This window comes from Trichechus manatus, unplaced genomic scaffold, assembly GCF_000243295.1.
Source record: "Trichechus manatus latirostris isolate Lorelei unplaced genomic scaffold, TriManLat1.0 scaffold00056, whole genome shotgun sequence".
NCBI lineage: Eukaryota > Metazoa > Chordata > Mammalia > Sirenia > Trichechidae > Trichechus > Trichechus manatus.
This window is the reverse complement of record NW_004443992.1, coordinates 3188116-3200541: the sequence shown is the minus strand read 5'-3', so window position 1 is coordinate 3200541 and position 12426 is coordinate 3188116. Positions and strand designations below refer to the sequence as shown.

Genomic DNA, 12426 nt, shown 5'->3' with positions numbered 1-12426 from the left:
TTAGCTGCCTGAATATCTTCTTTGGTGAAATGCCTGTTCATATCCTTTGCCCATTTTTTAATTGGGTTATTTGTCTTTTTGTTGTTGAGGTTTTGCATGAAAATGCTTTCTTTTGAGTTTTAAAGTAGGTAACTATTTTTTCTTTGTTTTCAGAATAGAAGTTCTGCCAAAACCTTGGAGGAAGTCTTTTTTATCTGCCAGCAGTTACATTAGGGATCATTTGAATGCCATGAACCCCACAATGCTAGCTGTGCTAGATTTGTGGCACAGCACTTTTAAGTGAGTATTTCTGGCCTTAATGAAATTTTTCAAAAGTTAGTGAAAGTTATTTTAGCACACCTAAATTATTTAATTTACTATTTTAATTGCAAATTAAAAAAAAAATTACAAATTTAGTGTAAGTATTCAAACTTGTTATAAAGAAATACAGAAATGTATAGAGTAAAACATGAAAGTCGCTTTTTGTTTCTAAACGAATTCTCCCCTTCCCCAGTCCCAACCCAATTCCCACAGTTCCCAGGGTAATCACAGTTAAGGGGGTGAGTTGTCATACTTAATTTTAAATTTCACAGAACATTATCTGCTGCATTTAACCTATTCAATTTAGAAACCCAGTAAATATTGCCCAAGTGAATGGCATGAGGTGAACCTCTGGAGTCCCTAGGGCCAACTTATTTAATGGAATAAACCAAGACCTATAGAATGTAAACATATTCTACTGAGTTTCTAAAGCCTATGCAGACCTTACTCCATACTTCAGGAGTTTCTGGTGACATTAGAGAATGGGCTTGGTGTTTGTCTATCAGATTACATACTGCTAGAAAGTGCATCCTTTCAACTTCCCAATGTACATTATGGGTTTCTTTGTCTACCTGAATTTGGCTTATAGTGGATAGGAAGAGGCCCCATGTTTTCCTCTTCTTTTCCTTTGGGTATGGGGGCTCAAATACTCTTCCTGACAAGGCCCCTGGTCTAATTTTGCATGAAATCATACAAGTGAGGTCGTACAATATAGCCTATCACTTTTGCGAAGTATGTTTGCATACATTAGTACATTTCATCTTCGAAACAACACCACAAGTTGTTGTTTTCCTTTTATATTCATTCATGGATGGAATTTCCAGGCAACACTGGGCAGGAAACTGGGAGATGGGGCTCTACTGCCTAGTATTGTCCCTGTAGGGCTAGACTTTTGTCATTTAGAGATTGTCAGAAGTTAAGAGATAAGAGGATGAAAGGAAGAAGAGGAAGAAAAAGTAGCAATGCTGAGATAAGCAAACAGTGCATAGTGGATGTGTCCAAAATTAGGGTCCATGATTGTGGTGGCGCAAGGATTAGCAACAGCTTGTGAAGCAAACTTCAAGGCCTCTAGGGTAAAGACAAATGAGAAGGAACTTTGCAGCTTATGAGTAGAAAGAGAACGTACCCATTTCTATGTTGCCTTTGAAGGCATAAGTCCTTTCTGCTTTCTGTGTGAGTATTAAGGGTAGGCTGGATAGTCATGAGTGCTCCACTACTAAGTAGTTGCCAGTGTTGACTGAACAGGACATCCTTACTCTGGGTGACAGTCATTTGTCCTGACCTCAGCTGACCTTGAAAGTGTAGGATGTCTATATGTGTGGCAGTGGGTTTGGGGGATGGTAACACAAGAAAATCATCTGAATGACTCTAATATGCACGAGAAAAATCCTGAAAGGCTGCTCTGTAGACAGAAGTATATGAATTCATGCCATTCAGTATTTATGCTTAACAAAAACCAAACCTGTTGCCGTTGAGTCAATTCTGACTCATAGGGACACTATAGGATAGAGTATAATTGCCCATAGGGTTCCCAAGGCTGTAATCTTAATGAGGAGGCCTGGTGGTGCAATGGTTAAGCATTTAGCAGCTAACCAAAAGATCGGCAGTTTGAATCCACTGGCCACTCCTTGGAAACCCTGTAGGGTCACTATGAGTTGGAAATGACATGACAGCAGCAGGTTTGTTTATTTTTGTAATCTTTACGGAAGCAGATTGCCACACCTTTCTCTCACAGAGCAGCTGGTGGGTTCGAACCACTAACCTTTCAGTTAGCAGCCAAGTGTTTAACCACTGCACCACCAAGGCTCCTTTATTTATACTTAAAGAACCCACTTAATGTCAGAGATAGCATTTGTAATGCAGTCACAACCCGTTGCCCCAGCATCAAAAGAGATCAGATTATGTTCAGTATGTGCTGTTAGACAACATGTTAGGAATATTTTATATAAAACATTACACTGGTCATTTCAAAGGGTTAATCTTCAGTTGTCCAGAATAACACAATAGCAAGGGTTTTGCTAACAATACTTGTACCTACTTTGTACCTAAGGAATTATCAGTGTTATGTACTGAGTGCACTCTAACCTAATAAGTGAATTTTAACTTGTAAAAAATGTGAATAAATAGATTTGAAATGTGTTTTGTTTACTATCCAGTATTTTACATTGGCCTTTAGATAACCATTAAATGTGATGTTTTTAATGGTGTTGCTTACTATCTTTCAGATTATATAGAAATTACTTAATCACATGAAAATTAAATTGCAGCTCCTCCAATAAGGAAGGAATCTGTAGTTAAGTTGAAGTGAATAACACAATGATCCTAATCGGTTAATATTTTAATAATATTTTGGTTACTCTGCCAGAGAAAATTCTTCAACGAGTAAACTAGGTATATAATGAGGATCCATAATGGCATAGGCAGAGAACGGGTTGTATTGAAAGCTCTTGACTAGAGTAAGCACTGTGTTTAAAAAAAAATCAACACTGGACAAATTCAAAAGATTTTGATAAAGTGGATCTTGATTTTCAAGTGTAGAAACTCTCTCAGCCTGTGGCTCTGTAATAGCCAACACTGATATTGGTCACATAGGGCTACTTTCTTTTCAGAGACAATGGAATTTTTGTTTTGGGAGCAGTGGACCCTGTAAGCATCGAGTCCTGCCTCTTCCCCTGTTTCAGTTGTTCCAGTTTGAAAGCAAAGAGCAGTTTGAAGTATCCATCACCTCCTAGTTATTGAACCTTCTACTTCATAGTGCAGTTTCATAATATATTCCTGTTGAGTTGAATTATATAAATTATTATTTTTTAAGTTATGATGTCTTATGTCCTTTGAAAATCTAATTACATAGGTCACAGTTTTTGAATAATAAAACCTAGGAATATGATTTTTTTTTGAGAAGTGAAAAAAAGTAGCCAAAATAATAAATGCAAAAAAGTCTTATTCTTAAATCACTGTTTATTTTTATCTCTTGCAGAAAATTACGATTAGTTGATATAGAAGAATTTCACAATCGCCAGGATGCACTGGAGCTGTCAAATTTTCAGAGCATTGTCATGAAACACATGGAATCTGCCAAAGAGACTCTACTTAAAACGTAAAGTTTTGACATTTCCTGTTGTCGTTGTGTGCCAGTGAGTTGATTCTGACTCATAGCAACCCCATAGGATTTCTAGGCAGGAATCTTTATGGGACCATATCTGGAGGCCTTTTTTTCCACGGAGCAGTTGGTGGGCTTGAACCACCGACCTTTCATTTAGCAGCTGAGTGCTTAAAATTTTGCTACCAGGGCTCCTTGAAATTTCATGTGTTGCTGTGGTTATTGTGTGCTGCCAAGTTGATTCCGACTTGTAGTGACCCTATAGGATAGAGTAGAACTGCCCCAGAGTTTCCAAGGCTGTAATCTTTACAGAAGCAGACTGCCACGTCATTGTCCAGCAGAGCGGCTGGTGAGTTTGAACTACCAACCTTTTGGTTCGCAGCCGAGCGCTTAACCACTCTGCCACCAGTGTAAGGACATATAAATTTAAAAATGAGATTGGAAAGACACTGAATTTTAACTGCTTTTAGAAAATCCCATTTTAACAATTTTTCATTATTTCTGTTTGTGAGTTTAAGATAATGTCTTTAACTGCTGCGGTCTGTAATACCTATCCAGATTATCTACACAGCATAGATTGTGAAGAAAGTAAAAGGATCATAATCAATGGTGGCCTATCCTCAATGTCTGGTTTCCATCTCTGCTCTGGGGATGGGTACCTGGGGGAATGCAAGAAGCCCAAGAAGCTTTGGAAGCATTACCAACCAATCATTCACCAGATATTTGTTTAGCATCTACCATTAATACATGCAAGGCATTGGGCCCTTTTCATTTTGTTTTTGGATGGGGAATGCAGAAGAGCTTAAAGAATGATTAGGTGGGGAAAGTGTATTTTTTAAAGAAATTTACAGTCTCATTGGTTGGTTAGACTTACTGAATGACCATTAAGCATCTCCCTGATTTGACCCTTCAGAATGGAATAGCCACATAAAATAATTATTGATGCATGTGCTAGAAAATTTGCTCCGCAACAGTATGAGAAAGTTGTCTCCAGGATGAATCACTTTGTTATTATAAATAAGACATTAAGATTAGATCAAATTTAAGAGAACAGTGGACATGAAACTTAAAACTTAGCTTCATGATTTCTAAAAATTTCTTGGAAATGTATCTCCATAGTTTAAGATGGAGTCTTTATCTTTTTTTCTTCTCCAATATGTTGCATCAAATTCTTTGTCTGACATTACTTGAAAGAACTTTAGCCTTTTATTTAAGATTTCTGCAAACTGTTCCACCAAGGGACCTGACTGCTTAGCTAACATTAAAACATAATACTCATGAGGGATGTACTTCTTAGTTCACGTAGGTACACGAGACTAAATGGGCGGCTCCTGGCCAGAGGCAGGATGAGAAGGCAGGAAGGGACAGGAGCTGGTTGAATGGACATGGGAAACCTGGGGTGGAAAGGAGGAGTGTGCTGTCACATTATAGGGATTGCAGCTAGGGTCACATAATGGTATGTGTATAAATTTTTGTATGAGAAATTGACTTAGGCTGTAAACTTTCACCTAAAGCGTAATTAAAAAGAGAGAGAGAGAGGCAGAGAGGTAAAGAGAAGAAAAGTGACCTTGAGAGCAGAATAAGAGTAAATTCTCTTGATCTATAACTTTAAGGTTATACCCCCAGGAATAAGCCTGGGAAGAAAGGCCTGGGGATCTGATTCCAAAAGGTCACAGCCTTGAAAACCCTATGCACAATTCTGCTCTGCACACGTGGGGTTGCCATGGATTGGAATCAACTCAATGGCAGCTGGTGTGTGTGTTTGTGTGTGTCATTTAATCTCTGTTATAGGTACTGAAACGATTAGATATATTAGTCTCTCCTACCCCATCTACTTATTATCCTACTTCCAGTTCAGATCTTTTTTTCAGGGCCCTCCTGATTATCATTTCTATCTATTCTTTGGTGAAATTGCCATCTCCACTATAAAACTCTTCTCTGTTGCTTAGATGGAAATTGATAATCTCTATTCTTTGACTTCAGATCAGTTTTTCTGCCATGACACATTTTCTCTATGATTGTAGGAGAGGAGAGAAGATGTCATATCTTTTTATGTCTTCCACAACACCATTCCTAGCAAATACATAGTAGACACTCAACACATTGGCTGTCGGGATGAGTAAATATATTTAAAACTTAGGTTTTCTCTCTTGGAACATTCAGGCAACTCCCGATTGTTATATTGACACTTCCTCTATTAAAAGCAAAATCGATTAACTGTCATGAAGAAAAATGTTAATATCCCTTAATTTCTGTAGTGTTGGACAGTGGTTTTAAAAACTGAAAACTTCACTTGTGATCATCGTGTTGTACCTATATATGAAATTTCACTATTATCCTTTTATTATGAGGCTACGAACACATTTGAAACTTCGTTTTAAATCAGCCACTCCTTCAAGATGTCGTATTAAAGGGAATAGGAAAATAAAATACATGATTTTGTTCACTTATATCTTGCTTTCAAGTTATTGTGGAATAGAGAGAATAGCATGAAATAAGCCCTCCCTTGGTTTAGCTTTGAACTCACAAATACATTCCTTGAAGAATACTTAGGACACTAGGAAGGAGTATTTCATAATATCCAAAAAAGGTTTGTTCTGTTTTTCTACAGAAAGTGCAGGCGTCATAGTTCCAGGAGTTAGATTTGCATCTTTCTCACTGCATCACGTTGTTGAGTCATTTTCTATTGCTATGATTTAAACTTTCTTTCCTAGGAGGAGTGAAATATGCTAGTGCTTACATTTTGGAGAGTGGATAATGTCATTTAGCAATATACCTCTCAATGAAGACCTTTGAATGTCCAGAAATTACTGTTAATGCTTACTGTAAGTAAGTAATTCCCTGCAAGTATTAACTTTTAAAAGTCTTTTGTTCTTTCAAGGTGGTTTCCAGAAGTGCAGAATATTTATTACCAAGGTAATAAAAAAAAGCAATTGCCAACTGGTGACAGCAGTGCCAAATTGGAATCTTTTTTCAACTGCGCTGCTACACTTATGACTTTACAGCTGCAGGACCTCACTTTGGTCTCCATGCAAGATTTCACAGACTTAATTGCACAACCCCCGGTAAGTATGGTTCAGTTACACCAATGTGCATTTACACATATATTTATTTTCAGTTCTTCAGAGAGGAAAATGATAAAATATCTTTACCAGTGGTGGAGCAGAAAGTTTATCTTTAGACCTATTACACATCTGTTAAAAAAGTTAGTGTCAAGCTGCATATTTAGGGTATGTGATTATCATCATATTAGGTGAGAATTAGTGAAAATTCTCATAACAGGAAAATTTGGGCCATGGTGGCTGGGAAAGTTTCCACAAGGAGCCCTTTCTCTCTCTCTGAAAGACAGTCCTGGTTGCTGTGAAAGCAGGGCCTTGGATTTGAATATTCTCCTCTTGGGCTCTCTTTCTTACATGATTCCAGAACCTTGCTGCCCTGAACATCTTCCTTTATCTGGGACCTTGACTTTATAATTGATCTGTAGGCCCAATGGATACTAGATACCAAGAAGTCTAGTGGGAATCACTCTTATTCTTCTTAGTAGAGCCTCCTGTAAGCTAGTAGTAGTGTTAGAGGTCCTCTGACTTCACGAGGAGGGAAGATAATCACCATTAGCCCAAAGCTGATTCCTATGAGGCGGAGGTCTGACATACCTGCATTCTCCAGCCTTTTTACAAATTCTGACACCAGCCAGCCCCTCCACTCTCTGCTTCTCTGTTGGGTTTGATAATTCATTGCAGTGGCCACACAGAACTCACAGACCATGCTCAACGATTATGGGGTTTATTAGGGAAGTAACAGGTTACAACTCAGGATCAAGATCAACTTGGAAATAACTGGATACAACTCAGAAGACAGGGTACAGGTCTTCAATCAGGACAGCTTCCAACCAAGAGAGCTCCCACCTCCTTCTCAGCCGTGCCCACAAGCAGGCCCTTTGCCGGGGCCTACCGTCACTAGGCCCTTAGCTTAGACCTCTTGCCTGCTCAAACCAGTGTTACAGCTCTTTTGCTCCACTGATAGGTGTCCAGAGGCACCCCACTCTGCCAGGAAGCCTGCTACCTGAAGGTGCTCAGCTTTATCTCACTCTGTGGGTCAGTGAGCCCACTGCAGCCACCTCACACACCGGCCTCCCTGTTCTCGCCACTTGTACCATCTTGTGCTATCTCATGCTGTCTTCAGTGTTACAGTTCTCTCTCTGTCTCCTGGGTGCAGGAGGTTCTCAGTGCAGGGACCCCAGGTCCAAAGGATGATTCTGTTCCCAGCTCTTCCTGATGGTAGTGAGGTCCCTTTCAACCTCAGTAGAACTGGCTCTTTTAAGCCTGGTAGGATGGCAAAACCGACCAATCCCCTTGGTAGGCCACAGCCACCTAGTTTGCATAGTAATTGACCAATTCCTACAAGGGTTTTATACACCTTATCTGCATAGTAGACTAACCATGCAAGACTGTGACCTAGCAGATCATCTTAATAGAACTACAGACTTAGGGCCATAAAGGCCATATATAGAGAAACCCATTGCCCTGCACCTCCCTTGGCTTAGCTATCAAGGGCATGAGAGGAAGGGTGAGTATTGGAACACATGTCCTCCTTCGTCTGATATAATTCTTATTTATTTGTTTATTTTTCCAGGATTCTGTCAGAGCCTATGAACATCCAGGTTTCATTATGAGGCTGATTCTTGATGATGACACCATTAAGTTTGAACCTGAGTTTAGTGACTACAGAGATATCCTTGTAAATGTTTACGATGTTATGATTAAGGCTGTCAGTTTCGTGCCACGAGTTGAGACAAAATTGTATTCCAAGTGGGTAAGTTACCAGCATATTCTGATTGCTTGAGTTTGTAAAATGTTACTCACTTCAAAAACTTCTGGAAGGTATAGACATGTACCTTCTGCTCTGCAGACTATAAATGGCATAGTAGCATTGGTTTATAAAGAAGTTTTGTTAAAAAAAAAAAATACACTATTTCCCATTAGCTTCTCTTACAATATACCTACTTTCCCAGTCTGGTCTTCCACTGGACTCAGCTGAAAACTTTCCGAGAAGGAATTAAAGTTGTGATACAGTTTGAAGCAGTAAGTGAGTGTTTTCTGTAGCACTCATGCCTTGCTGTAGACCTCCATTGTGCATTTCCAGCTCTGCAAAGATGCTGTCCAATTGATTACCCTCCAAATACGCCTTTTTCAAAAATGATGAGCTCCCGTCTCCATACTTTGAACTTATAGGTTCTATCTTCCGCTGTTTTCTCTTTTGCCAAATATTTTAACAATAACTATCCTGAACTATGACATTGTAGCAGTAGTGATTGCAGTCTAATATATGATATAAGCATGTCTGAAAATTCCATGAATTAAAAGATTTTCAAGTTTTATAGGTCCATTCAATAGCTTTTGTCTTCCTTTTCTATTTTTAAAATATTTCAGGAATATTTTACACAAACAAAAGAGTACAGGAGACTAGTGTGTGAAGTTTAAGGAATAGTAATAAAATTAATGTACCTATGTCTTAGACATCTAGTGCTGCTTTAACAGAAATACCACAAGTGGATGGCTTTCACAAAGAGAAATTTATTCTCTCATAGTCTAGTAGGCTACAAATCCAAATTCAAGGCATCAGCTCCAGGGGAAGGCTTTCTCTGTCTGCTCTGGAGGAAGATCCTTGTGATGCATCAGTCTTCCCTTGGTCTGGGAGCATATCAGTGCAGGAACCTCAGGTCCAAAGGACGTGATCTGCTCCTGGCACTGCTTTCTTGGTAGTGTGAGGTTCCCATATGTCTCTGCTCGCTTCTCTCTTCTATGTCTCAAAAGAGATTGGATTAAGACAGTATCTAATCTTGTAAACCTCATCAGTATAACCTCATCATAGTGATAGAGTTTACAGCACATAAGGAAATCACATGAAACCTCATCATAGTGACAGAGTTTACAACATACAAGGAAATCACATATAACCTCATCATAGTGATAGAGTTTACAACACATAAGGAAATCACATCAGATTTACAAAATGGTACACAATCATAAAATACTGGGAATCATGACCTAGCCAAATTGACAGATATTTTGGGGAGACACAATTCAATCCATGACAACCTACAACCCAACTTAAGGAATTACTGATACCTTTAAACCTGCCTCCACCCCCATTGCCACTCCCTGTTCACATCCTTCTCCTTCCCCTCCAGCCCTCTAATACAAGAATCAATGTCCCAAATTTTGTGTAATTCTTGATTTTTAAAAATAGGCTTACCACATGTCTATAGATCCTTAAAAAAAAATGTTTAGTTTTTCCACATCATTGTATCAGTGGAGTCATATGTAATCTTTTGTGACCTACATTTTTTTCTCTTAATAATATAACTGAAATTATCCACTTTGAGACTATTGTCCTCAATTCTTTTCACTGGGTTTCTAATTTTTTTTTAATTATTTTATTTTCATTTTATACGAATTCCACTAGATTCTTTTTCAAAGATGCGTGGTTATTTTTGATAGTCTTTTGTACCTAGTCATACAGTCATTGTTCTTTTATTTCTTTTTAGAAATATTAAATATTTTTAATATCTTTTATCCAATAATAATATCTGTAATCTTTGCAGATCTGATTATACTGTTTGCTGACTTCTGCTCCTGGTGGTTTATTTCTCTGGGTGTTTTTACTTTTTTATTAGGGGCTCATCATGTAAGACTTTAATACAGGGAAGTCTTGGGTTTAAGTTGGTTTCTCTGGAATTTGCATATTTTCTTGCCAGGTGCTCTGGAGGCCCTTGCAGACAAGGATCATATTAAACAAAATTATTGTCAAAGGGTTATGTGGACAACACTGGTAGTGTGAATACTGGCCTAGATCTGTTTGAGAATAGGCTTGTGGTTATGAATTTTTATTTATTTATTTTATTGTTGTACTTTAAGTGAAAGTTTAGAATTCAAGTTAGTCTCTCATACAGAAATTTATACATACATTGTTATGTGACTGTAATTGCTCTTCCTATACTGTGACAGCACACTTCTCCTTTCTACCCCTGATTTCCCACGTCCATTCAACCAGCTCCTGACCCTCTCTGCCTTCTCATCTTACCTCTGGACAGGAGCTGCCCATTTAGTCTCATGTATCTACTTGAGCTAAGAAGCACACTCTTCACGAATATCATTTTATGTCCCATAGTCCAATCTAATCTTTGTCTGAAGAGTTGGCCTTGGGAATGGTTTTAGTTCTGGGTTGACAGAGAGTCTGGGGGCCACGCTTTCTGGGGATCCTCCAGTCTCAGTCAGACCATTAAGTCTGGTCTTTTTACTAGAATTTGAGTTCTGTACCCCCACTTTTCTCATGTTCCATCAGGAACTCATGAATTCAGCCTAGTCCTTTGAGTGTTTGTACCACTCATTTACCTACCCCCTTATTTGAAATGGGAAGAAAGCAAGCTGATAAGATTTCTGTGCTTATTTAATATTGTTGTCTGGTCTTTTCTTGCCCAGTATTATTCCCATGGTGATAAAGCAAAAAACAAAGCCTATCGCCATTGAATTGACTCCGAAACCCCGTAGGGTTTCCAACACTGTAAATCTTTATGGAAACAGACTGCCACAGCTTTCTCCTGTTTAGCAGCTGGTGGGTTCGAACTGCCAACTTTTCAGTTAGCAGCTGAGCGCTTGACCATTGTGCCACCAGAGCTTCCCTATAGTGATAGGAGAATGCAAATTTTGCAGCTAGCAATTTTAGTCTGCTTGCGTTCACATAATCAAAGATCAAAGGTCAATGAATGAGTAGACAATCTTTCCTTGTTCTAGATAGATGACTCCTCAAGTGAAAAAGTACAAGGATCAAAGAGTATGATGATTAGACATTGAGCTTGTTTGTTTTTTAATCATGTACAATGCAAGCGCTATATCATAAAGGTAGCATGTATTGTTGCACAAATAAAATGTGGATTTTGCTGTTTTTACATTCTGAATCTTATTTTGTGTGTATTTTCAAGTGACTGCTCTTTCATCTATGCAGAAAAACATAACAAAACAAAACTAGGTAGCCTTGAAGAAAAAAAGTCTAGGAAACCTAAAAAAAACAAAATCAAACTTGTTGCCGTTTAGTCGATTCCGACTCATAGTGACCCTATAGGACAGAGTAAAACTGCCCCATAGGGTTTCCAGGGAGCACCTGGTGGATTCAAACTGCCAACCTTTTGGTTAGCAGCCAAGCTCTTAACCACTACGCCACCAGAGTTTCCATAGGAAACTTTAGATATTTAAAATACTGCTGTGATTAGGCTGAATCTGAGCTGTAATTTATCAAAAGCATCTTTCTGTAGATTTGAGATTAGAAAAACAAAAAGACCTTGTGACTTTTTTTAAAAAAAAAGGCAACATTGTAAGATTGGCATTTTTACAAAATGAGTGATATAGTTAACTTACATATAAGATTTTTTTAATAACTAATATTTCTCCCTCCTTGTGTAGGAAAGTAAATCATCCAAACGAACAACCTTGAAGCCAATAATTCTGAATGAAATTGTAGATGCTCACAAAGAAAAGATTAAGAAAGTGATTGAGAGAGAGAGTGTGGCACCTACTAAGCACCTCAGACTCTATGACAAATATGAATTTTTGGTTAACAAAAAAGCTGAGCAAGAAGTCGATGCTTTCCTTGTAGAAAATCGTAGTTATGAGAAAATAATAGATGAAATTCGCAAATACCAAAAACTAACGGAGGAAATACAGTACACATCTAGAAAGGTAAATGACCTCAGTTTTGTACAACTGTTATCTGGACCTAATGATATTTTCCTAGTTTTATTAGCATATATTTTTAGTACATACAGTAAAAGAATTAGACCATTACTATCAACAGGAAAAATATTTACTGAGAGTCTGATATGTGCCAAGCATTGTGATAGAAGTAGATAGCTGCCATCAGATCTGCTCTGACTCCTGGAGACCCCATGTACGAACAGAACAAGATGCTGTCTGGTCTTCCATCTTCCTCACGAACACTGGCATGTTCAAGACCTTCTTTACGGCTGTTAT

General features: G+C 38.3%; 1 protein-coding gene across 1 annotated transcript in view; it reads left to right on the top strand.

The window, feature by feature from the left end:
* The window catches only part of DNAH7 (dynein axonemal heavy chain 7), a 270960-nt gene that overhangs the window by 30828 nt on the left and 227706 nt on the right, over positions 1 to 12426 (top strand). Inside the window, exons 9-13 of the mRNA XM_004378290.1 lie at positions 154 to 279; positions 3278 to 3397; positions 6282 to 6465; positions 8033 to 8212; positions 11860 to 12135. Of these exons, the coding sequence (XP_004378347.1) occupies positions 154 to 279; positions 3278 to 3397; positions 6282 to 6465; positions 8033 to 8212; positions 11860 to 12135 (886 nt within the window). The remainder of the gene's footprint in view (positions 1 to 153; positions 280 to 3277; positions 3398 to 6281; positions 6466 to 8032; positions 8213 to 11859; positions 12136 to 12426) is intronic.